The 27,868-nt window shown below is 37.8% G+C and overlaps 1 protein-coding gene across 1 annotated transcript in view; it reads left to right on the top strand.

The window, feature by feature from the left end:
• The window catches only part of Dpy19l2 (dpy-19 like 2), a 105,516-nt gene that overhangs the window by 58,759 nt on the left and 18,889 nt on the right, over positions 1 to 27,868 (top strand). The window contains exons 14-16 of the mRNA XM_032910202.1: positions 340 to 441; positions 11,696 to 11,767; positions 14,047 to 14,093. Of these exons, the coding sequence (XP_032766093.1) occupies positions 340 to 441; positions 11,696 to 11,767; positions 14,047 to 14,093 (221 nt within the window). The remainder of the gene's footprint in view (positions 1 to 339; positions 442 to 11,695; positions 11,768 to 14,046; positions 14,094 to 27,868) is intronic.

Below are 27,868 nucleotides of genomic sequence, written 5' to 3'. Positions count from 1 at the left end.
GATATCTATAGTTTTTTTTTTAAACGTACCACAGACATGCCCACAGTGCAATCTGACAGAGGCAATTTCTTAATTGTGGTTCTTACTTTCCAAAAGACTCTAGTTTATGTCAACTAGTCAAAAACTAACCAGCACACTTGATAGAAGTTCTATTTTCAGTAGTCTTGATAGCTCATCCATGGTATATTCATCTGTGGGTGTTTTTTGACGCTGAGGCATGCCTACACTTCTTGTAGTCACTTAAACTGTGGACGTTGGTAGGCTTGGGCAATATCATTTATCTATCACTGGCTATACCATTTGTTTAATTTTCATTCATTTTACCTTATTTTCTTCCAGATTCGCCTGAGTGACCTTATAGCAGCCAGAATCCTAAGGTACACAGATTTTGATACCTTAATATACACCTGTGCTCCTGAGTTTGACTTCATGGAACGAGCGGTAAGAATGATTAATTTTCATTCTCTGCACACATACAATGATTATGCGATATTTAGTTTGAAACAAAACAAAATTTGTACTTGGAAACACACAACTTACTCTATTTTCCTGTCGAGTTTGCTAACCATATGGTGTCTATCCCCAATTTTATCTATACAACCGATGCCTAGTAGCCTGAATCTAAAAGAAAGATGGATGACAGTTAAATCAGTGAACTGAGATAAAGTCTAGATTGAACTCATTAAAAAAAATCGCTTTGAGTAATCTAGGCGACTGAGGTTCCAGTTAGGGAAGTGAAATTAAAAAAAAAAATTTAAAGAAATTTCTAACAAGTTGTTGCCTAAATGAGTCTTTGTAAACAAATATAACTTGTTTTAAGTTATAGAATGGCGGGTCAGTCACCTTTTAAAAAGGCTCAAGCTAAGAGCCTTAAATGCATTGCCTTGCTGTAGGGTAATGGACTAAGAGGACAATAACCTTATAACATACTTCCTTCATTTATATTAGAAACAACTAGGCAAATTGGCTCTTATGGGTCCTTAAAGCCCCAATGAAGTGTTCTTCTTCAATATGCAGCTTAATTTTTCTTCTTAGACTATAAAAATGTCTCCGGATCTGTCTTTGCCTAATACCCACAAACTTTAAGTTAACATAATAATGACATTTTATTATCTTTTATCCCTTAAATCAGAAACTGTTATTGACAGAAAATTATCTGTTAGGTAGTTTATAGCAGGAGAGAGAAAAAAGACTTGTGTCTTTTATGTTTAAAAAAAATAAATTTTTTCTTCAATCTTTTTTTTTTTACAGTTCAGACTTTATCCCCCTCCTGGTCCACCCTCCAACTGTTCCACACCCCACCCCTCTTCCTCCCTGTCTCCAAGTTGATGTCCCTCCACACTCACTCCACCAGACCTCCCTACTCCTTGAGGCTCCAAGTCTTTGAAGGGTTAGGTGCGTCTTCTCTGAGTTCAGACCTGGCAATTCTCTGTTGTGTATGTGTTTGGGACCTCAGATCAGCTTGTGTGTGCTGCCTGGTTGGTGGCTCAGTGTCTGAGAGATCCCAGGGGTGCAGGTCAGTTGAGACTGCTGCTATTCCTATAGGATCACCCTCCTCCCCATCTTCTTATAGCTCTTCTCTAATCCACCCTCAGGGGTCACCAGCTTCCATCCATTGGTTGGGTGTACATATCTGCACCTGACTCTTTCAGCTGCTTGTTGGGCCTTTTGGAGGGCAGTCATGATAGCTCCTGTTTGTAAGCACACCATAGCATCAGTAACAGTGTTAGGCCTTAGGGCTCCCTCAGAGCTGAATCCTAATTTGGACCTGTTGCTGGACCTCCTTTCCTCAGGCTCTTTTTCATTTTTTCCCCTGAAGTTCTTTCAGGCAGGAACAATTCTGGGTCAGTTTTTGATTGTGGGATAGCAACCTATTCCCTCCTTTTGATGCCCTGTCTTTCTACTGGAGGTGGACTCTACACGTTAACTCTGCCCACTGTAGGGCATTTTATCTAAGGTACCTCCCTTTGAGACCTGGGAGTCTCTCACCTCCAAGGTCTCTGGTACATTGGAGAGGGTCTCCCCACCTCCTAACTCCCAGGGTTGTATATGTCCATTCTTTCAGTTGGCCCTTAGGGCTTCAGTTCTGTTCCCCTCCCCCAATACCTGATCATGTTCCCCCTCTTCCTCTCCATGTTCTCTTTACTACCCAGGTCCCTCCCTCCCTCACACCCGTCCTGTGATTGCTTTCTTCTCCCTCCCAAGTGGGATTGAGGCATCCTTACTTGGTCCCTTTGGCTTGTTAGCCTTCTTGATTCCTGTGGGTTGTATCCTGGGCATTCTTAATTTTTTGTCTAATATCTAGTTATTAGTGAGTACATTACCATGCATATCCTTTTGGGTCTGAGTTACTTCACTCAGGATGAGATTTTCTAGTTCCATCCATTTGCCTGCAAAACTCATGGTGTCTTTGTTCTTAATAGCTGAATAGCATTCCATTGTGTAAATGAACCATATTTTCTGTATCCATTCTGTCGTGGGACATCCGGGTTGTTTCCAGCTTCTGGTTATCAGAAATAAGGCTGCTATGAACATAGTGGAACATGTGCCCCTGTGGCATGGTGGGGCATTTTTGGGGTATATGCCCAAGAATATAGACCTATTCTGTCTATAGAATATAGATAGGTCTTCAGGTAGAGCTATTTCCAATTTTCTGAGGAACCTCCAGACTGATTTCCAGAGTGGTTGTGCCAGTTTGCAATCACACAAGCAATGGAGGAGTATTCCTCTTTCTCCAGGTCCTCACCAACATGTACTTTCACCTGGGCTTTTGATCTTAGCCATTTTGATTGGTGTGAGGTGGAATCTCAGTGTTATTTAGATTTGCATTTCCCTGATGACTAAGGTCTTTGAACATTTAAGTGCTTCTCAGCCATTTGAGATCCTGCTGTTGTGAATTCTCTGTTTAGTTCCATACCCTATTTTTTGATTGGGTTGTTTAGTTTGTTGGTGGTTAGCTTCTTGGGTTCTTTATATATTTTGGATATTAGCCCTCTCTCGGATGTGTGGTTAATGAAGATATTTTTCCCAATTTGAAGGTTGTCGATTTATCCTATTGGCTATGTCCTTTGCCTTAACATAAGCTTACCAGTTTCATGAGGTCCCATTTATCAATTCTTGATCTTAGAGCATGAGCCATTGAAGTTCTGCTTAGGAAAGTCCCTCGCCGCTCCCCAGTGTCAATGAGTTTGAGGCTCTTCCCCACTTTCTCTTCTGTTAGATTCAGTGTATCTGGTTTTAGGTTGAAGTCCTTGATCCACTTGGACTTGAGCTTTGTGCACGGTGACAAATAGGGATCTATTTCATTTTTCTACATACAGACTGCCAGTTAGACAAACACCATCATTTATTGAAGATGCTTTCTTTTTTCCATTATATATTTTTGGCCTCTTTGTCAAAGATTAAGTATGTGTAAGTGTGTGGTTTTATTTTTAGGTCTTCAATTCAATTCTATTGATCAATGTTTCTGTCTCTGTACCAATACCATGAAGTTTTAAATACTATTGCTCTGTAGTATAGATTGAGGTCAGGGATGGTGATTCCCCCAGAGGTGCTTTTATTGTTAAGACTTGTTTTTGCTATTCTTGTTTTTTTGCTTTTCCAGATGAATTTGAGACTTGCTCTTTCCATGTCTTTGAAGTATTGTGTTGGGATTTTGATGGGGATTGCATTGAATCTGCAGATTGTTTTTTGTTAAGATGGCCATTTTTTACTATGTTACTATGTTACTGCTAATCCCTGAGCATGGGAACAAGGGGATATAAATTAGCAAAGAAAAAGTCAAGTTATCACTATTTGCAGATGATATGATAGTATACATAAGCAACCCCAAAAATTCCACCAGAGAACTTCTACAGCTGATAAAGATCTTCAGCAAAATGGCTGGATGTAAAATTAAGTGAAATAAATCAGTAGCCTTCCTTTATACAAATGATAAATGGGCTGAGAAAGAAATTAGGGAAAAAACACTTAACACAGTGGCCACAAATAATATAAAATATCTTGGGGTAACTCTAACCAAACAAGTGAAAGATCTGCATGACAATGACTTCAAGTCTCTCAAGGACGATATTGAAGATCACAGAAAATGGAGAGATCTCTCATGCTCATGTTTTGTATCCATTTTCATTTCTGGTTTTGTTAACTTGGATACTGTCACTGGGCCCTTTAGTTAGTTTGGCTAGGGGTTTATCTATCTTGTTGAGTCTTTCCTAGAACCAGCTGTTGGTTGTGTTGATTCTTTGTATAGTTCTCTTTGTTTCTATTTGGTTAATTTTGGTCCTGAATTTGACTATTTCCTGCTGTCTACTCTTTTTGGTTATTTTTATTCTAGAGCTCTCAGGTGTGCTGTGTTATGTTGCCAGTGTAGGATCTCTCCGATTTCTTTACCAGGGCACTTAGTGCTATGAATTTTCCTCTTAGCACCACTTTCATTGTGTCCCATAAGTTTGGGTGTGCTGTGTGCTTTTTTTCACTGAATGCCAGGAAGTTTTTATTTCTTTATTTCTTTCCTAAGTTGTCATTGAGTAGAGAGTTTTTCAGCTTCTATGGGTATTTGAGTTTTCTGTTGTTTTTGCTGTTATTGAGGACCAGTCTTAGGTCATCATGATCTGATAGGATGTGTGGGATTATTTCAATCTTCTTGTATCAATTGAGGCTTGTTTTGTGACTGATTATATGGTCATTTTTGGAAAGGATACCATGAGGTGCTCAGAGGAAGTTGTATTCTTTTTTTAAGGGTAAAATATTCTGTCCATATCTGTTAAATCTGGTTCATAACTGCTGTTAGTTTCTCTGTGTCTCTGTTTAGTTTCTGTTTCAATGACCTGTCCATTAGTGAAAATAGGATGTTGAAGTCTCCCACTATTATTGGAGGTGTTCAATGTGTGTTTGAGCTTTAGTAAAGTTTCTTTTATGAATGTGAGTGCCCTTGCATTTGGAGCATAGATGTTCAGAATCGAGACTTTTTCTTGGTGAATTTTTTCCTTTGATGAATATGAAGTGTCCTGTCTCATCTCACTTAATAACTTTTGGTTGAAAGTCTATTTTATTAGATATTAGGATGATAACTCAAGCTTGTTTCTTGGGATGATTTTCCTGGAAGACTTTTTTCTAGCCTTTTACTCTGAGGTAATGTCTGTTTTTTTTATTGTGGTGTGTTTCTTGCATGCAGCAAAATACTGGATCCTGTTTGTGTATCCAGTCTGTTAAATTATGTCTTTTTATACATGAGTTGAGTCCATTAATATTGAGAGATATTAAAGTCAGATGATAGTTAATTGCTGTTATGTTTGTTTTTGTAGGTGGCATGTGATTTTCTCCTTTTGGCTTTGTTAGATTAGTATCTTGATTATTCTTTGGTGTAGGTACCCTCTTTGTGTTGGAGTTTTCCTTCTAGAATCCTCTGTAGGGCTGAGTTGGTAGCTAGATATTGTTTGAATGTGTTTCTTTCCTGGAATATTTTGATTTCCCCATCTATGCTGCTTGATAGCTTTGCTGGGTATAGTAGCCTGGGCTGGCATTTGTGTTTTCTTAGAGTTTGCATGACCTCTGTCAAGGCTCTTCTGGCTTTTAATGTCTCTGTTGAGAAGTCTGGGGTAATTCTGATAGGTCTGCCTTTATATATTATTTGACCCTTTTCCCTTGCAGCTTTTAATATTTTCTTTGTTCTGTGTAATTAGTGTTTTGATTATTATGTGACAAGAGGATTTTCTTTTCTGGTCCAATTCATTTGGTGTTCTATAGGTTCCTTATATTTTTATGGTCATCTTTTTCTTTAGGTTAGGGAAGTTTTCTCCTATTATTTTGTTGAAGCCATTTTTGTGTCCTTTGGACTGGGAGTCTTCATTCTCTTTTATTCCTATTATTCTTAGATTTGTGTCCTGGATTTCCTGGAAGTTTTTGGAGTTTTTTATGTTTTGAATTTTCTTTGAGAGATGTGTCAATATCTTCTAAGGTATGTTCTACACCTGAGATTCTCTCTTCTATTGCTTGTATTCTGTTGGTGATGCCTCTTTCCTAGGTTTTCCATTTCAGTGGTTGCCTCAATTTGTGTTTTCCTTATTGTTTCTACTTCTACTAAAGTAGAAGATCTTGAATCTCTTTGTTCAGTTCCATCAACTGTTTCAATGTGTTTTTCTGTATTTCTTTAAGGGATTTTTTGTTTCTTTTTTAAGGGCTTCTACGTGTTTACCTGTATTTCTTTCAGTGAGTTGTTTATATCCTCCTTAAAGGATTCAATTCTTTATAGAGTTAGAACAATAATTTGCAAATTCATTTGGAAAAGCAAAAAACCCAGGATAGTGAAAACTATCCTCAACAATAAAAGAACTTCTGGGGGAATCATCATCCCTGACCTCAAGCAGTATTATAGAGCATTAGTATATGGTATCTTTTGCCCCAAGATTCTCTCTTCTATCTCTTGTTGGTGATTCTTGCATCTATGACTCTTGATCTTTTTCCTAGGTTTTCTATCTCCAGGCTTGTCTCCCTTGGTGATTTCTTTATTGTTTCTTTTTCCATTGTTAGATCCTGGATGGTTTTGTCTAATTTCTTCACCTGTTTCCTTCTGTTTTCCTATAATTCTTTAAGGGATTTTTGTGTTTCCTCTTTAAGGGCTTCTACTCATTTACCTTTGTTGTCCTGTATTTCTTTTTTTTCCCTTTTTTAAAAAGATTTATTTATTTATTATATATAAGGACACTGTAGCTATCTTCAGACACACCAGAAGAGGGCATTGAATTACATATGGTTATGAGCCACCATGTGGTTTTGGGATTTGAACTCAGGACCTCTGGAAGAGCAGTCAGTGCTCTTAAGCACTGAGCCATCTCTCTACCTCCTTTGTATTTTTAAATAGAGTTATTTATGTCCTTCTTAAAGTTCTCTATAATTATCATGAGATGTGATTTTAAATCCAAATCTTGCTTTCTGGAGGTTGGGATATCCAGTGTTTGCTTTCGTTGGTGAACTGGGCTCTGGTGATGCCAAGTAGTCTTGGTTTCTGTTGCTTAGGTTCTTTGGGTTGTCCTTGCCATCTGGTTATCTCTGATGTCAGTTGGTCTTGATGTCTCTGACTGGAGTTTGCCTCTCCTGTGGGCCTGTGAGCCTGTGATCTTCGGAGCGAGAGTGTTCCTGGCAGACCGGCTCCTGCTGGCAGCTTTTTGGTGTTAGAGATGTGAAACAGCCCCTGCTCTGGGTAAAAGTAGAGATTGGAAGTGTTGCCCCAGGTGGCCCTGTTCTCCATTATCTTTATGAAGGCACTTGAACTATAAACTGTCCCTCTTAGCACTGCTTTCATTGTGTTCATAGGTTTGGGTATGTTGTACATTCATTTTTATAGAATTCTAGGAAGTCTTCAGTTTCTTTCTTAATTTTGCCTTGTCATTCAGGCAGGAGTTGTTCAGTCTCCATTTGTAGTCTTTCTGTTGTTTCTGTAAATGTTGAAGTTCAGCTTTAATCCATCTTGGTCTGATAAGATAGCAGGAGTTATTTCAATTTTTTTATTTGTGAGTAAGTATGTGGTCAATTTTTGAGAGTGTTCCATGAGGTGCTGAGAAAAAACATATCCTTTTGTGTGTTTGCAAAGTGTTTAGTAGATATCTGATAGGCCCATTTGAGTTATATTAGTGTCCATAAGTAACATTGGTTTTCTATTTAGTTTATGTCTGAATGATCTGTAGATTCATGAGAGTCTGGTAATGGAGTTCTTTGATTATGAGTATATGAGGTTCAATGTGTCATTTAAGTTTTAGTAAAGCTGGGTGCTCTTGTGTTTGGTGAATAGATGTTAAAAATTGAAATGTCATCTTGGTGGATTTTTTCCTCTTTGGTGAGTATGATATGTCCTTCTCCATATCTTTTGATTAATTTTGGCTCGAAGTCCATTTTGTTAGATATCAGAATAGCTATACTAGCTTGCTTCTTGGGTTTGTTTGCTTGAAAATCTTTTTTCCAATCCTTTACTTGAAAGTAATGCCTATTATCTTTGATGTTAAGGTGTGTTTCTTATATTTAGCAGAATGATGGATTGTGTTTTCATACCTGTGCTGGGTCTTTTTATTAGGTAATTGAATCCATTGATACTGAGCAATATTAATGACCAATGATTGTTATTCCTGTCATTTTGTTGTAGATGGTGTTGGTAGTATGTGTGTTCCTGCGTGTGTGTGTGTGTGTGTGTGTGTGTGTGTGTGTGTGTGTGTGTGTGTGTGTGTTGCTCTTTGGGTTTTGCTGGTGTGAGATTATTTATTGCCTGTTTTTTGTGTGTATAATTTACCTCTTTAGGTTGGAGTTTGCTTTCTAGTGCTTTTATAGGGCTGGATTTGTGTATAGCAATTGTTTAAATTTGACTTTGTCATGCAGTATCTTATTTGTTCCATCAGTGGCAATTGAAGATTTTGCTGACTATAGTAGTCTGTGCTGGTTTCTGTGGCATTATGGTCTCTTAAGAGATGGCAAGACATCTGCCCAGGCCCTTCTTGTTTTTAGAGTCTCTGTTGTAAAATCAGGCAAAATTCTGATAGATCTGCCTTTTAATGGTATTTAGTCTCTTTTCCTGGAAGCTTTTTTTAGCATTCTTTCCTTGTTCTTTTTGTTTAGTTTTAATTTCTCTCTCTCTCTCTCCCCCTCTCTCTCTGTGTGTGTGTGTGTATGAGGTAGGGGGGCTTTCCTTTTCTGGTACCATCTATTTGGTGTTCTCTAAGCTTCTTTTACCTTTATAGGCATGCCCGTCTTTAGGTTAGGAAAATTTCCTACTATGATTTTTAGAAATACACTTTCTGGGTTTTTGAGCTGGGATTATTCTTTTTCTATTTTTATTATTGTTAGGTTTAGTCTTTTCATAATGTCCTGAATTTCCTGGAATTTTGTGTCAGGTACACTTTATATCCAACATTTGTGTTCCTGTGTGTTTGTATGTCTCTCTTTCTCTCTCTCTCTCTCTCTCTCTCTCTCTCTCTCTCTCTCTCTCTCTGTGTGTGTGTGTGTATGTGTGTGTGTGTGTGTGTGTGTGTGTGTGTTCAAATTGGTTCTATTTCCATTTTCAGGTTTTCACCCATTTGTTTGTTTATTTTTCTTGACTTGAATGTTTTTGTTTTCTTTACGGAATTTATCGATTTTTTCCAAATTCTTGTCTTTTTCTGGGTTCTTTTTTTTTTTGTTATTCAGTGATTATGTTTAATTGAAAGATACACAAAGAATATAACATTGTTTGTTGATATGGAAATTAGAGAAAGATTAATTTAATAATGATCATACAAATCCAAAATTATAAATACTACATATTAAATATTGACTTAACCTCGATAACAATGAGTAAAATGTATCGCTAGTAGGAAAAAAACCTTTCAGGATAGTAACAATAAAATGATTCTGTGTAATTTAACAACATGGTATATGTACCTACAATTATTGAGAATAAGCTGAAAAAATGAGACATATCATGGAGTGTAGACAGTGTCTGCAAAGAGGATATAAATATTTTATCTTGTACATCTAAGCAGCATTGGTCTTTAAACATAAGAATATGCTTAATCATTTATAGAAGAATTAGCATGGAAGATGAAACAGGTGAGACTTTCTCCTTGCAGAATGAGTTGTTTGTAATGCGAACCAAGAGTCTCCATATATAAAGAGTCACCTATCACACAATAACAACACTGGACCACACACTGAGTGTTTTCAGGAAGTGGTGTTGCTTTGATGTTTACTAAGAGTAATTGTATGTTTCTGGGGGCTTAGTAAGGGTCCTCTCAAGAAAAAAGTCCTGTCTCACAGGTCAACTTCTAATCTGTGAAGGTATAAATCAAGGGCACGAGAACAAAAGGAAACTTTGGTAGGGCAGTATTTTTGTTAAAAACCTTCCATTTTCTTGAAATTCTGTAGAAGCATTTCTTATGAAACATTGTTGCAAGGAGAACCTCTATTTGCAAATTTAAAAAGTTCAGATAAGACCAGAACAGCATGACTGCCAACAATCTATTCATGTGTCACTCAGAGTCAAAAGAAAATGGCTTAACATCATGTGGTATGGCCTGAAGAAGACCAATGGGAGATTCAGATACAGACAGTAGCCCAGCTTCTGTTTTAGGGCTCAAGTGTAATTTGAAATGTTGTGACTAGGGAAACTTGTAGGCATTCTCTCTGAGACCATTCTATTAATCAAGCATTTCCCTTCATGGGGAAACATTTCCTGACATTGTATCTAAATTTTTATCTTTTGTGTGGTATTACAACAGTTAATTGAATTATCCCATTAGCAGATCTGAAATAATATTTGTCTTGTTTCCCATTTTCTTGTTCTCTTACGATGATTGTGTGGATAGAGAGCAAGCAGAAAATGAGCTGATCATTATTGTCTTGCATTTTCTTCTTCTGTTGCAAAAATACAGGAAGTGAGGTCCATAGGAAGCAAGGTGGAATATGATCAGGGACTACTGTCAGCATCTGTGCTGGGCAGGAGAGTATTTTCCTGATCAGTTTTAAAATGTGTAGCCTAGGCTGGCCTTGAACTCGTGATCCTCCTGCCTCTGCCTCCTTCAGCAAATCCTACCAGCGTGCGCCACGGTTCTTATTTCTATTTCTTCTTTAAAATTCTCTATCATCTTCATAAAGTTGATTTTAAAGTCATTTTCTTGTGATTCAGCTGCACTCAAATATTCAGGTCTTGCAGTCAGAGAATAGCTGGGCTCTGGCCATGCCACATTGCTCTTTCTGCTGCTAATTTTGTTATTATTTCTTGAGAGCAGCTTGGGCTTTGCTTCAGCAGGGTTACTCTCTTCTTCTAACTGGTGTGACCTATGCCTGAGCATTGGGAATCTGCCTGAACTGTGGGAAGAGTTCTAGAAGGCACTGAAGTAGGAGTATAGAGTGTCTTTGGGAGTGGGGCTGTTCAGGTGATAGGCAGCAGGCTTTCCTCTTAGGTGGGCTTTTCTTCCCCTCTCCTTACTAGGTAGCTGCAGGGTTGGAGTTGATTTTGATACATTCTTTTAATCTGTGTTTTCTTGCTGTGAAGTGACACTATAACTCTTATACTGAAAAGCATTTAATCCGGGGCTTGCTTACAGTTTCAGAGTTAATTCATTGTCATAATGGGAAAGAGCATGGTGGCATGCAGGCAGTCACGGTCCTGGAGAGGTAGCTAAGAGTGCTACATCAGAATCAGTAGCCAGTGGAACAAAAAGAGAGACTCTGGACCTGGCTTGAGCTCCTGAAACCTCAAAGCCCACCCCCAGTGAAACACTTTTCCAACAAACCCACACCTCTTAATTCTTTTAAATAGTGCCACTCACTGTTGACTAAATATTCAAATATGTGAGCCTATGGGGACTAAGTTTATTTAAACTAACATATACATTAAAAATCTCCTCCTCCACACTTCTCCACTAGTCTTTTCCACCTTTGTGAACTTTTCAGAAGTTCCTCTCTTCCTTTAGAGTAGAGTCTCTTGTTTTCAAAACCAACCTCATAACTAGGTCACAAAGGCAGCTTCTAGTCTGCTGTCTTCATTGGATGCTTTTTTATCGCCACTTTTATCATTTTATCCACGAATTCTTCAGTAGCATTGATAAGCACACATTTTTCTAAAGAGAAGAAAATTTTAATATTTATCAAAAATCATTGTGGTACTTAGATATTTACTGCTTCATTGTAAAATTTTGTAATTAACCATTTTGAATTGTTTGCTTTATTTCAGACTCCACTGAGATATACAAAAACATTATTGCTTCCACTTGTCCTAGTGATTACTTATCTTATCTTTAAAATGGTATGTAAAGATTTATCACTTTTTGTGGATTTACCATGAGAACAAAAATAGATTAATGCAAGTTGCTCAAATTCCTTCTCTCCTTTTAGGATGAATTCTATTTTTCTATCTAAACCATTTTATTGATGTCTCTATCTGGCACTCTACTTTTAAAAATTACATTATTAAAGATATTTTATTCTATTCTTTCAAAGGTAGTTTTCACCCATCACTGACTATATAATCACATTTAATTAGGGGTGTGATATGACAGACAAGTAAACCATGGCAACTTTTGGACAGCCCCGACCATGCATTGTGAAATGCTGAACAAGCATCTGTAGAATAAATGTGATGTCACATGCCATGAGTACAAAGGAGAGTGACAGGTATAAACACAGTCAAAGACATCATCAGCTATTTCAAGGAGTTGTGCACAGGATAAATTTATACAATCAGCAAAAACAACTACACAGATATTTTTTATGACAATACAATATCATGTTAGAAGAACTCATCTTTAAAACTTCACATGCATATTTTCATGGCTCAAGTCTTTAATAGCAGAAACCATTAAGGTACTTTTAACAGCTTTGAGCCATTTTTATTTATATTGTTAGTTGTGTCGAAGGTCAACATGTTTGTTTCTACTGTTTGGTAGATGATGATACCATGATTCCTCACCAACAATTCCATTTGTAGTCCAGTTGAAAAAAATTTCTCTACTTAAAGTTAAAACTTTTTATGTACTCCCCAGGTAGTTCCTAAGCCCCACCCCTTGTCCCCATGTTTCTGCGTAGAATATGATTAGTCTGTAAATAATGAAGACAGGCACTACTCTCCACGTCTGCACCTCTGCTATTTACACCTGACCTGGTTCTGTCCCACTGGGAGCAGTCAGGACAAGGAGAAGAACTGAAATGGGCTGGATTAGAACAAAAGCTATTGTTTTCTGTTGTCCTGGTCCACCCAAGCTCAAAGTTAAGATATATTATAGAGCCTGTTTCTACTCCATTGACGTAAATGATGGCATTCTTGACAGGCTCAACTTAAGCTTAGGGGCAAAGCATAAAGTAACTGTTGAATGTAGAGCCATCTAGCATAGTTGAAGGATAACTTGATCTACTTTTTTTTTTAAAAAAGTTAAACACAGACACTAACAAGTATTTTACTAGCATCCAAACACTGTACTGCCTAAACTGAACTCATCAATGTGTAAAGAAACACACACACACACACACACACACACACACACACACACACACTCCTGTAGCCACTAAAGTTCAATTTTTTTGCTTCTACCCTGTAAATGCTTCAGTCTTGCTTTGCCCTGTATGGCTTATTTTTTACTCGGTGAATATAGCTGATGTTTTAAATTTTTACTTATATAAAATATCCCCATAGACTAAGGATGGCATATGTAGCATGACTCCACTGAGAAAGCATAAATATGTAACTCCTCCAAATTGCCATTTTGATATTTATACCCTCAAGTTGTCAATTTGAATATGTAGCTATAATTTCATTTATATTATTTGGTACATATTGAATTAATATCATATTTATGCTGTCCTTAAATTTGTGATATTTTTCTATAAAGTATGATTTCTCCTTCAATTGCTACATTCTCATGAGAACTGATGATCTTCCTATAGTGACTACCTTGGATTGATGTAGTCAAGAAAGCAAATACACTAATAACTTCACTAATAACTTATTTAATAATTATCTAAAGCATTGAGTAAAACAGGAATCTAGGTGAGCAGAAAAGAGAGGTGAAATAGGAAGAACAACGGGGGGCATTTAGAGGCTGAAATTGTCTAAGGTGCATGGTAGAGGCTCCCACACTTAGATTGTTAACCTTACCACCATCCAGCAAATATGACGTTTCAACAATAGTAAGTAACTCTTCTCATTATGAAGCTTAAGCACTTCAGAGCTGAAATAGACTAAGCTTTACTCTACCATTCTTACTGAATACACCAGAAAGTTGCAGTCTTAAATTTATGATTTAAAGCTGGGAGTGAGCTAGTAGAGAGATTTTAACTCAATTAAATAAATTCATTTTGATGATACAGACCTGTAATCTCAGGTGGGGAAGGTGAGGTACAAGAATCACCAGCTCCAGGCCAACATAGGCCAGGAAGATATTTATACCTAAAGACACAAAAATAAAGGAACAAACAATACAAAGGAAAAGAACTTACTTGTAAGCTTGCGGGGGTTTGGTGGTTTATAGCAGCAGGAGTTTCAATGTGTTACTAGACTGTCAAAGTTTCATCAACTGATTCTGTTCACAGATTGTTCGTGATATCTTATGTGTCTTGTATACAAACACTTATCAGAGGTAATTATTTCACAGTTGTCTTTAAAGTCATACCATGTTCATTATTTAATAACATTAAATATTAAGACATTCTCAAATGAATATGCATTTATTTCAACATTTAGATAAGAACGCAATATATTTTTTCTTTTAAGTCTCTGTTTTGGATTTTTCTATATATTCAAAATAACTTAATATTTATAAATATAAATAAGAAATATTTATATAGATATTTATGTTTGTGAAACAGCTTATAGTTTAAACTCGCTCAATTTTAATATATCACCAGAGTTTCAAGTTCATAAACAGAAATAGCTTAAATTTTATTTAAACCATCCTTATTTTTAACCTTCAAAACAGATGATTACTATATTTCTAAACATTTATCAAATTTTTTTACCAAATTTATTTTTGAAAATATTTTTTCTATATTTTTAATGGTTTCAGTAGAATTTCTAAAATCAAGGCCTGGACTAAGGCCAGTGAAATACCTTATATATTTAACACATGTCACGTAAATTGCTAAGCCTTAGGAAATAATAGTGGAGGAAACTACCTTCTGAAGAAATGTTATTTCAAACTATGTTTTGTATCATTAGTTACATAATTTAATTTTACTTAATGTCTTTTATGTTTTAGACAGCTTATATTTACAGAAAAATTGTGCCAATAGTGCTGAGTGTCTTCTCAAGCCTTTATATCTTCTGTGCTAATATTTTTTATGAGCAGATTTGTGTGGTTGCCAGAGAAGCTAATGTAAAACTTTGAGTGCATTGTTGAAATAATTTCCAAAACAAAGTGCTAATAAGCACACTGTTTTCTGTACATCAGATAGGAGCTGGGGAAGTATGTCTTGACATTCTATGCAAGTGTCTTTGATAATTTCTTCTATAAGAAATGCATAAGGGACATGGTACATTTCACTGAATGAAACATAACTAATAGAGATGTGTAAACTATTCTCAGATGCTTGCAAAGTAATGAAATGTGGAAAAGGAAAGGCGTTTGGGGGGGCAAATGATTGAAAAAATAATTCAGAATAAAGAAGTCTTTCTGACTGATTAAGTAGCAGAAACTGAACTTTTATAGGTTTCCCAAGGTCTGTTTATTTTATTTCTTCTTACTGATTTATTTATTTTTAGTCAATAAACCTTTATGTAGTGCTCATGCCATATAGTTTGAAGTCTGGAATGAGCTTATAATTTATAGGTTAATTTTAAAATTTCACAACTATATAAAAACTCTCTTGTTTTCTGTGTTCACTTGTTGGTTAGAAATATTGTTGAGGCTGGAGAGATGGCTCAGTGGTTAAGAGCACTGACTGCTCTTCCAGAGGTCCTGAGTTCAATTCCCAGCAACTACATGGTGGCTCACAACCATCTGTAATGGGATCTGGTGCCCTCTTCTGGTGTGTCTGAATACAGCAGCAGTGTACTCACATAATATGACAAATAGAACTTTAACAAAAAAAAAAAAAAAGAGAGAGAAAAGAAAGAAAAAAGACACTCTGAGGAGAATACCCCGAGGAAGACACAGTTTGCTTTGTCTGAGTTTTCCAGGGGATACAGTCAATGGTTGGCATAGGGGCAGTAGAGGCCAGAAGGCTGCATGTACAGTCAGAAAGCACAGAGTGATAACGTTTGTGCTTTTCTTTCTTTCTCTTTTTATTAATTAGTCCAGGACTCCAACCATGGAACTGTGATGGACACATTTAGGAGGGTTTTCCAATTTTAATTAACTTAATCCAGATAATCTCTCATAGATGCTTTAAAGATTTGTTCATTTCCATGGTGATTTTAAATATGGTCAAGATGGTAATCTGAATTCACCACCCTGACTCTCCTCCTTATCATCTTGGCTTTCCCCAAACAAATCATTTGAAAGCATAACCTTCCTTTTCTTGCTCCTATTGACTTGTGGCCATTTCATAATATAAAATTCATTCATTGGTGTTCAAATGCTCATTGTATTTAAGAATTTTAACACGGAATGAAAGTCTGAAGTTCAAGTTTTCTCAAGACTTGAGGTAATCAATGTTTTGACTCTCTATTTTTGAAAATAGATTGTTTTCATACAATATATCTCATGTAGTGGTTTGCTTTGTTTGTAAACATGACATAAGCTAGAGTCATCACAGGGAAAGGAGCCACAGTTGAGGAAATGTCTCCATGAGATTTAGCTATAATAGCCAGAAGCTGGAAAGAACCCAGATGCCCTTCAACAGAGGAATGGATACAGAAAATGTGGTACATCTACACAATGGAATATTACTCAGCTATCAAAAACAATGACTTTATGAAATTCACAGGCAAATGGATGGAACTGGAAAATATCATCCTGAGTGAGGTAATCCAATCACAGAAAAACTCATATGGTATGCACTCATTGATAAGTGGATATTAACCCAAATGCTTGAATCACCCTAGATGCACAGAACACATGAAACTCAAGAGGGATGACCAAAATGTGAACGCTTCACTCCTTCTTTAAAAGGGGAACAAGAATACCCTTGGGAGGGAATAGGGAGGCAAAGTTTAGAACAGAGGCAGAAGGAGCACCCATTCAGAGCCTTCCCCACATGTGGCCCATACATATATAGCCACTAGACAAGATGGATGAAGCAAAGAAGTGCAGGCCGACAGGAACCAGATGTAGATCTCTCCTGAGAGACACAGCCAGAATACAGCAAATACATAGGCGAATGCCAGCAGCAAACCACTGAACTGAGAACGGGACCCCCGTTGAAGGAATCAGAGAAAGAACTGGAAGAGCTTGAAGGGACTCGAGACACCATATGAACAATAGTGCCAACCAACCAGAGCTTCCAGGGACTAAGCCACTACCCAAAGACTATCCATGGACTGACCCTGGACTTCAACCTCATAGGTAGCAATGAATAGCCTAGTAAGAGCACCAGTGGAAGGGGAAGCCCTTGGTCCTGCCAAGACTGAACCCCCAGTGAACGTGATTGTTGGGGGGAGGGCAGAAATGGGGGGAGGATAGCGAGGGGAACACCCATATAGGAGGGGGGAGGGAGGGGCTAGGGGGATGTTGGCCCGGAAACCAGGAAAGGCAATAACAATCAAAATGTAAATAAGAAATACCCAAGTTAATAAAGATGGGTAAAAAAAAAAGTAATGGAGGGCACATTTGGGGGGTTCTTCATTTCATTTATTATATTTTCATTTTTTAAATTTGATATTTTTTATTTACATTTCAAGTGTTATTCCCTTTCCTGGTTTCCCATCCATAAGCCCCTTATCCCATCCCTCTCCCCTTTCTTCCTTCTATAAGTGTGTTCCCCCTCCCAAACCGCCTCCCCACCCTGAGATTCCCCTACACTGGGGGGTCCAGCCATGGCAGGACCAAGGGCTTCTTGGAGGATGCTTCTGATCGAGATCTTGAGTCAGGAAGGCAACATGCTTTTGATCTGGATTGACACAAGATTTTAATCTAGATCTTGAGGCATAGTGGTCATGCTTACAAGACTCTATAATGAAAAGAATTGAAAGAAAAATCTTAGGTCTAGATGGAGTAGCATACACCTTTAATCACAGCACTCAGGAAACAGAGGCATGCAGATCTCTGAGTTCAAGGTCAGTCTACAGAGTAAGTCCCAGAACAGCCAAGCTTAGGCAGTGAAGGAAATACATTGAAAACAGAAAGCTGGTGAAGATGTAATTATAAGGAGACTATGTTCCAGCCCCACCAAGGAGGGGAATTCAACAGCTTTGGCCATGTGGTTCTGGCTTTAGGATTAGGGACTAAGGAAAGTTGTTAAAGCCATGAATGTGTCAGGGGTGTTCTTGCATGGAGGCCCAGAAAGGCCACTGTGTGAGGTAGCTAAGGTTGTATCTTGTGCTGGCATTTGGACCTGGTAATGTATAAGAGTCAGCAAGGTAGTATTGATTTTGAATGCATGAAGGGGTCATGCATAACAGATGAGTTTTGGCACTGTGAGAGGTCGGGAGAGGGCATTGGTGAAGCTTCAGCTGCAGTATCAGTTGAAGATCCAGGACTGAATGGGTTATGCAAAGAAACCTTGGCTTGGCAACATTTTATCACTATGAAAGGCTGTTGGTAAAAGTGCAGCCCAACTGCAGAAGACCCCATCATTTTGGAGGTGCCAGTACCATGCCGTGATGGTTTATATATGCTTGGCCCAGGTAGTGGCACTATTAGAAGGTGTGGTCCTGTTGGAGTAGGTGTGTCACTGTGCATGTGGGCTTTAAGACCCTCATCCTAGCTGTCTGGGAGCCTTCAGATGAAGATGTAGAACTCTCAGTTCCTCCTGTACCATGCCTGCCTGGATGTTGACATGTTACCACTTTGAAGATAATGGACTAAACCTTTGAACATGTAAGTTAGCCCCAGTTAAATGTTGTCCTTATAAGAGTTGCCTTGGTCATGGTATCTGTTCATAGCAGTAAAACCCTAACTAAGACACATAGGATGACCACCAAGAACAGCAGCAGCAGCAAAAGCTGTAAAGGTAAAGCCTGGATTTCCCTGGAGACCCTAAGATGTTAGAGATGCCAGAGCCGTGGTATACCTATCATGGAAAGATGGTAATGGGGTGGAACCAGCCCAAGATAAAGAGGTGTGTTGTAGTCCAAAAAGCAGAAGTTTGGAGTTTGCTTGGATGGTTTTCAGTATTGCTTTGGTCCACTATTTCCTCACTATCCTCCCTTGCCTATGTTTTGGAACATTAATGTACATCATGTACCATGATATGTTGGAAGCATGTAGTCTGCATTTTGATTTTAATTTTATAAGGGATTGCAGTTAAGCGAGTACATGAATCTCAGAAAAGACTTTGAACTTTAGACTTTTAAAACATTGTTGAGACTGTGATAGACTATGGGGACTTTTGAAATTTGACTAAATGCATTTTGCATTATACTATGGCTATAAGCCTATGGGGGCCAGGGAATGAAATGTGATTTGAATAGGCTTGCCTCCTTTAGATTCATGTGCTTTTAATGCTTGGCCATAGGGAATGCCACTATTAGGAGCTGTGGCCTTATTGGAGGAGGTGTGGTCTTGTTTGAGGAAGTGTGCCACTGTGGAGGTCTTAAATGTTCAAGTTATATCCAGGGTGAAAAACATCCAGGATCTTTCTTACTGCCTGTGGATCAAAATGCAGAACTTTCAGTTTCTCCAGCACTGTGTATGCTTGCACACTGCCATGCTTCCTGCCTTGGTGATAATGGACTAAACCTCTGAAAATGTAAGCCAAACCCAATTAAATGTTTCCTTTATAAGAGTTGCCTTGGTCATGGTGTCTCTTCACAGCAATAGAAATCTTAACTAAGATATTCTGATTAGTTTTCCCTCCCCAAATTCCTCTGAGATCCTTCCTACCCCTTCCTTAGAAATACACATCTGTCTTCAGAGAGCAAACAGGTATCTATATGATAATAATAAAATAAATAAACAAACAAACAAGCCAGAACAGGACAAAACAAACAGGAAAAGGGAGTCAAAGAAGAAGCACAAGAAATACATATAATTGAAGAAACACACATGTTCACACATAGGAATCCCATAAAAGCACAAATCTAGAAGCCATAATGAATATACAATAGACTGGAAAGTTAAAAAAAAGTCATGACAAAGCATTATGGGTTAAAGGGCAAGTATGTTCTTTGATGCTTGTGGTTTGGTTGTGTGTGTGTGTGTGTGTGTGTGTGTGTGTGTGTGTGTCTGTGTGTCTGTGTGTCTGTGTGTCTGTGTGTCTGTGTGTGTTTATCATCTACTACTGGACATGAGGATTACCCTCAAGAGTAGTTTATATACTCAGTGAGACTCCATTGGAGAGTGAATATCATTTAAAGATAGCTTCTGGGTTAGGGATGGGTGTCTATGTCCACCTCTTTCAGCTTTAGGACCCTATCTGTGCGGTAGAAGTATATGCTCACAGTCTCTGTGAGTTCATATGTGTCCCAGACCTGTTGTGTTTAGAAACCCTGATTCCTTGGTGTCCTCCATCTTCCCTGACTCTTGCACTTTTTCTGTCTCCTCTTTTGCTGATTTCTTGATCTCTGAGTGGAGGAATGTGATAGAGATATCCCATTTAGGAGTGAAAGTTCCAAAATTTCTTACGTTCTGCACATTGTCCATTTGTGAGTCTCTGTGTTTGTTCACGTCTACTGCAGGAAGGAGGGTCTCTGATGATGACTAAAAGAGGCACTGATCTATGAGTATTTCAGAATATCATTAGGGGTCATTTTAGCAGAACAGTAGTATTTAGTTTTCGCCTAGGTCCCTGGGCTATGTAATCGTTCAGTGTTGTAGATGGGTTCTGACCCATGGCCTGGGTTTTAACATCCAAGTTAACTCAAAAGCAGAAAGAGATAATCCAAATCAACAAAATTAGAGATGAAATGAGGGACATATTAAGGGGCATCATGGAAATCCAAAGAATCATAAAGACATATTTTAAAAATCTATACAACACCACCTAGTAAAATCTAAAAGAAATGATAATTTCCTTGATATATATATATGCCAATTACCAAAGTTAAATCAAGATCAGATAAGCAATTTAGAAGATTTATAACCCCTAGTGAAAGAGAAGCCATAATTAAAAGTCTACAAGGAAACAACAACAAAAAGGCCATGCCCAGATGGTTTTAGCACAGAATTCTACCAGACTTTTAAACAAGAATTAATGCCAATACACATCAAATTATTCCACAAAATCAAAACAGAAGTAACATTGCCCAGTTCATCTTACAAGGCTACATTTACTCTGATATCTAAACTTCAAAAAGATTCAACAAATAAATAGACTTATAGGAACATAGATGCAACATTTCCCAGTAAAATATTTACATATGGATCTAGGAATATATCTAATCGTTCATCCACCATGTGATCATGGTGGATCATCCCAGAGATGCAAGCGCCTTTCAATCCATAAACCTGATAAATGTTATCCACCATATAAATAGACTGAAAGACACAAACCACATGGATCTCTCATCAGTTGTACAAAAGATCTTTGACAAAAATCCAAAACCCCTTTATGATAAAAGTCCAGCAAGATTAGGGATACAAGGCACATTCCTCAACATAATAAATGTGATTTACAGCAAGCCCATATCCAACATCAACCTAAATGTGAAGAAACCCAGAGAATTTCTACTAAAATCTGGACTAAGACAAGGTTGTTAATGTTTTCCATACTTACTTAATATAATACTTGAAGTCTTCACTAGATCAATAAGACAATGAAGGAGATAAGGGAATACAAATATGAAAGGAAGAAGTCAAAGTACATTTATTTGCAGATAATATGATTGTATACATAAATGACCTTAAAAATTCCACCAGGAAAATCCTACAGCTAATAAACACTTTCAACAAGGTAGCAGGAGGCAAAATTAATACACACAAACACACATACACATACCACAGACACAAACACACACTGTATGTACAAAAGATACGCACAGAGACAGACACACACACACACATATATATATATATGATATATGATATATATCACTAGCCAAGAAGGTTTAAGATTAATATAATGAAAACTTGAAAGATACCGAAGAAAGAAACTGAAAATATCAGGAGATGGAAAGATCTCCTATGGTCATGGAAAAGTAGAATCAATATAGTAAAAATGGCCATCTTATGTAAAGAAATCTACAAATTCACTGCAATCCCCATTAAAATTCCAACACAGTTCTTTGTAGAACTTGAAGAACTTTGTAAACTTTGTATAACAACACAAAAACGTCCCAAGATAGCCAAAATACTGAACACTAAAAGAACTACTGGAGGTATCATCACTCCTGAGTTCAAGTTTTACTTCAAAGCTATAGTAATAAAAATAGAATGGTATTAGCATCAAAATAGATATTGATAAATGGAATTAAATTGAAGACTCAGACATAAATGTATGCATCTACAGGCAACTGATTTTTGATAAACAATCCCGAAATATACACTGGAAAAAAAGTATCTTGAACAACTGGTGTTGGTCAAATTGGATGGCTGCATGTAGAAGAATACAAATAGATCCATATTTATCACCTAGCCCAAACTCAACTCTAAATGGATCAAGGACCTCAGCACAAATCCAGATACACTGAACCTGATAGAAGAGAAAAGTGTCTGCCTGGCAAAAGAAACTTTGTCATTTAGACAAAGCAGGCAGATATAGAATGGGAAGAGGTTTTTGTCAAGTACACATCTAATAGGAGGCTAATACCCAAAATACATAAAGAATGAAAAAAACTTGGATATCATGAAAACAAATAACCTAATTGCAATTTAGGTACAGATCTAAATTGAGAAATCTCAAAAGATGGTACAGAAATATCTGAGATTTACTTAAAGAAAAATTTCAACATCCTTAACCACCAGGGAAATAAAAATCAAATGAATTTTAAAATTTCATTTTTCTTTGTTGGGTCTTTGTGTGGCTTAGATATCAGGGTAACTGTGGCCTCCTAGAATGAATCAGGTAGTGTTCCATCTGTTTCTATTCTGTGGAATAGTTTGAGGAGTATTGATATTAGCTCTTCTTTTAAAATCTAGTAGAATTCTGCACCTAAAACCATCTGGCCCTGGGATTTTGTTTGTTTGGTTTTTTGTTTGTTTTTTAATGGTTGAGAAGTTTTGAATGACTGTTCTATTTCCTTGGAGATTATGGAATTGTTTAGATAGGTTACCTGATCTTGATTTAACTTTGGTATATGGTATCTGTCTAGAAAATCAGCCATTTCATCTAGATTTTCCAGTTTTATTGTGTATATAGGCTTTTATAGTAAGATCTGACAATTTTTTGAAGTTTCTCAGATTCTCTTGTTATGTTTCGCTTTTCATTTCTGATTTTGTGAATTTGGATGCTGTCTCTGTGCATTGTAGTTAGTTTGGTTAAGGGTATGTCTATCTTGTTGGTTATCTAAGAAGAGCTAGCTCTTGGTTTTGTTGGTTCTTTGTACTGTTCTCTTTGTTTCTAATTGGTTGCTTTCAGCTATAAGCTTCACTATCTCCTGCCATTTATTCCTCTCAGATTTGATTGCTTAATTTTATTCTGGAATTTTCAGCTGTACTGTTAAGTTGCTAGTATAGGGGTGCCCAAATCCTATGAGGGAGAGAGCTGGACTCTCAAAAGTGTGGACAATCCTGAGAGCTCAGGGGAGACCACCACTTCTGTTCACATTCCTGGCCCAAGAGGAACCTGCCTAGAGCATTCTAGAAACAGGAACCTAGGAGCAGTCAGGGGCAGGATATTTTGGGTCTTCGCCTATGCCCAGAGCTGAAAGCCAGTCACCAGGAGTGCTGACACACCTGAAAGCAGAAGTAAGACCACCATTTCTGCTCCGAGGGACCTGACTGGAGCCCTTAGGACACATGAACACAGGATCAGTCTGGGATAGGACTTTTCCAGTTTCTGCCTACACCCACAGCTGAGCCTTTCCCACAGCCCTCTGTATCCATATACTGCTGACACACAGGCTTATAGGAGGGCCAAGCCACTGTCAGAGACAGCAAACCAGCTAACACCAGAGGCAACCAGATAGCAGGAGGAAGACTTGGGAACCTAAGCAACAGTCTTCTCAACAAAGTAAATACCAGATGTCCTAACATACTGGAAAAGCAAGATTTGGATTTAAAATCACATCTCATTATAATGATAAAGAACTTTAAGAAGGACATAAATAACTCCCTTAAAGAAATGCAGGACAACAAAGGTAAACAAGTAGAAGCCCTTAAAGAGGAAACACACACACACACACACACACACACACACACAAAACCCTTAAAAATTACAGGAAAACACAACCAAACAGGTGAGGAATTGAACAAAACCATCCAGTATTTAAAAATGGAAATAGATACAATAAAGAAATCACAAAGGGAGACAAACCTGGAGATAGAAAACCTAGGAAAGAGATCAGGAGTCATAGACACAAGCATTATCAACAGAATACAAGAGATAAAAGAGAGAATCTCAGGGGCAGAAGATACCATAGAAAACATCAACACAACCATCAAAGAAAATGTAAAACGCAAAAAGCTCCTAACCCAAAACATCCAGAAAATTCAGGACACAATGAGAAGATCAAACCTAAGGATAATAGGTATAGAGGAAATTAAAGGGCCAGAAAATATCTTCAACAAAATTATAGAAGAAAACTTCCCTAACCTAAAGAAAGAGATGCTCCTAAACATACAAGAAGCCTACAGAATTCCAAATAGATTGGACTAGAAAAGAAATTCTTCCTGTCACATAATAGTCAAAACACAAAATGCAGTAAACAAAGAAAGAATATTAAAAGAAGTAAGGGAAAAAGGTCAAGTAACATATAAAGGAAAACCTATCAGAATTATACCAGACATCTCAACAGAGACTATGAAAGCAAGAAGATCCTGGACAGATGTCATACAGGCCCTAAGAGAACATAAATGCCAGCCCAGGATACTATATCCAGCAATACTCTCAATTACTATAGACGGAGAAACCAAGATACTCCATGAAAAAAACAAATTTCACAATATCTTTCCACAAATACAGCCCTAAAAAGGATAATAGATGGAAAACTCCAGCACAAGGAGGGAAACTACACCCTAGAAAAAGCAAGAAATTAATCTTCTTGCAACAAGCACAAAAGAAGAGAGCCAAACAAACATAATTCTACCTCTAACAACAAAAATAACAGGAAACAAAAATCACTATTCCTTAATATCTCTTAACATCAATAAACTAAATTCCCCAATAAAAAGACATAGACTAGCAGATTGGGTACATAAAGAGGGCCCAGAATTTTGCTCCATACAGTAAACACACCTCAATGACAAAGACAGATACTACCCCTGAGTAAACGTCAGGAAAACAATTTCCAATCAAATGATTTGAAGAAACATGCTGGAGTACCCATTCTAATATCGAATAAAATCAACTTTCAACCAAGAGTTATCCAAAAAGATAAGGAAGGACATTTCATATTCATCAAAGGAAAATCCACCAAAATGAGCCTTCAGTCCTGAATATCTGTGCTCCAAATGCAAGGGCACCTACATTCATGAAAGAAACCTTACTAAAGCTCAAAGCACACATTCCACCTCACACCATAATAGTGGGAGACTTCAACATACCACTCTCAGCAATGGACAGATCATGGAAACAGAAACTAAATAGAGGCACAGAGAAACTAACATAAGTTACGAACCAAATGGATTTAACAGATATCTATAGAACATTTCATCCTAAAACAAAAGAATATACCTTCTTCTCAGTACCTCATGGTACCGTCTACAAAACTGACCATATAATCAGTCACAAAACAGGCCTCAAACAGATACAAGAAGATTGTAATGCTCCCATGCATTTTTTTCAGATCACCAAGGACTAAGGCTGGTCTTCAATAACAACAAAAACGACAGAAAGCCCACATACACATAGAACTTGAATAACGCTATACGATAACTTGGTCAAGGAAGAGATATAGAATGAAATTAAAGAATTTTAAAAATTTAATGAAAATGAAGGCACAACATACACAAACTTATGGAACACAATGAAAGCAGTTCTACAAGGAAAATGCTTAGCTCTGAGTGCCTCCAAAAAGAAACTGGAGAGAGCACACAATAGCAGCTTGACAGCACAAGTAAAAGCTCCAGAACAAAAAGAAACTAATATGTCCAACAGGAGTAGATGGCAGGAAATAATCAAATTCAGGGCTGAAATCAACCAGGTAGAAACAAAAAGAACTATACAAAGAATCAACAAAGCAGAGCTGGTTTTTGGAGAAAATCAATAAGATAGATTAAATACTTAGCCAGATTAACCAGAGGACACAGAGAGAGTATGCAAATTAACAAAATCAGAAATGAAAAGGGAGATATAACAACAGAATCTCTGATTTTCTGAGTAAATTCAGAAAATCATCAGATCCTACTAAAAGCCTATATTCAAGAAAACTGGAAAATCTGGATGAAGTAGACACTTTTCTAGTAGTCTCATAACTCCTAAAGAAACAAAACCAGTTATTAAAAGTCTCCCAACCAAAAATAGCTCAGGAACAGATGGGTTAAGTGCAGAACTGCCGCGCGCCCAATGTCTCGCCAGCAAAAACAACGTGAGGCAACAGGATTCTTCTGCGAACAAGCCTTTACTGTACAGCTCTCTTGAACAGGGACAGGGGACAGGGGACCCCGAGGGAGGAAAAGGCACTGCTTATATATGCTTAGGAGACTCGTGTCGCTACCCGATTGGTGCAAGCCCCAATGCCCAATTTGCATGCCCCGAGAGCGGGCTGTGACGTGCTTGGCTCATGCGCACTGCGTCCTTCGGGGTGGACAACAGCTGTGCCCTGTACTAACAGACAACAGCTGGTACGGGTGGCTACCAACACAGAACTCTATCAGACCCTCATAGAAGACTTAATGCCAAAAGTCTTGGAAAGATCGGAATTTAAGGCCCATACCTAAACATAATAAAAGTAATATGCAGCAAACCAGTAGCCAACATCAAGCTAAATGGAAAGATCTTGAAGCAATCCCACTAAAATCAGGGACTAGACATGACTGCCCACTATCTATTCAATATAGTCCTTGAAGTCTGAGTCAGAGCAATCAGACAACAGAAGGGGGTCTTGGAAAGGAAGAAATCGAAGTATCACCATGGTCTGTGGGATCCAGAGGAGGCATGGACAGGGTGGGGAGAGGCTCTATCTGGCACAAGGGGTTGGGTTTGCTGGGGAAATGAGAGAATAGAAAATGTCTGCGGGCAGCCTGCCTGCTCTTGTGGCAGCTGTGGCCTGTGGTTGAACACGCATGCCCCTAATTCTAGTTTTCTACATTGAACCATCCTAAGGACTGAATCCCACTTGCTCGTGCTTTACAATGTCAATGCACTGTCAGAGTCTGTTTGATTGTATTTAATTAGGATTTTTGCATCGTTTAATATAGTCAATGGGGATGGAGCTTGTGGTGGTTCTACAGTGTCTTTGGTTGTGTTGTCAGAGTAGTAGTGTTCTGAGATGGGCTTGGGAATATTCTTTAACGTTATTGAAGTGTTTGAGGAATAGTGCCATTATAAACATGTTTAATAATTTCCCTGTGATCTTCTTAATTGGTGCAGCATTAGTCATAATTTCTTTTTCATTATAAATATATCCTTAGAATGCCTTCTGTCTTCTTAGTCTAGTTAAAGGTTGATTTTATCTTTTAAAAGCAACATAGTTCATTTGTTTTAATTTCTATGAGATGCTTTATTTATATGTCTTATTGTTTGTTATTTACTTTGCTAATTTTGTATTATATAGTTTGTTTACAAATTATCACATCCTGGTGTAGGTCGAACTGAGAAGGCAGTAGAGAGAAAGAAACTGGGGAGGAGTGGCCAATCTCAGGATTTCCTGGAAACCAGCTCTTGAGAACCAGCTAGACTCCCACGAGGCCTAGTTTCCAAGTGCGTGCTTCCAGTGCCATGATGCCTCTCTCTGTTGATTGTTCTTCTTTCTGCGTTGGCAAAGCAAAACAGTAACAATAACAGGAATAACAGGAATAACAAATAACAACAGCCTTCACATTTCTTTACTCTTGCTTCTTTCATGCACGTTAAGCCAATGCCAGGTGGGTGGATCTAAGAAGCCCTCTTTTTTTTTTTAATTAAAAATTTTAATTTTTTTTACAGTCCATTCGTTGCCCCCTCCTGATTCATCCTCCCACAGTTCCTCATTCTTTTCCTCCCAAACCCCCCCACCCCCGTCTTCAAGAGGATGCCTCCCCTAACCAGGTCTCCCTACTCCCTGGGGTCTCAAGTCTCT

The sequence above is a fragment of the Rattus rattus genome, chromosome 8, assembly GCF_011064425.1.
Source record: "Rattus rattus isolate New Zealand chromosome 8, Rrattus_CSIRO_v1, whole genome shotgun sequence".
Taxonomy (NCBI): domain Eukaryota; kingdom Metazoa; phylum Chordata; class Mammalia; order Rodentia; family Muridae; genus Rattus; species Rattus rattus.
The sequence above is the reverse complement of the archived record's forward strand: the minus strand, read 5'-3'. Positions and strand labels throughout refer to the sequence as shown.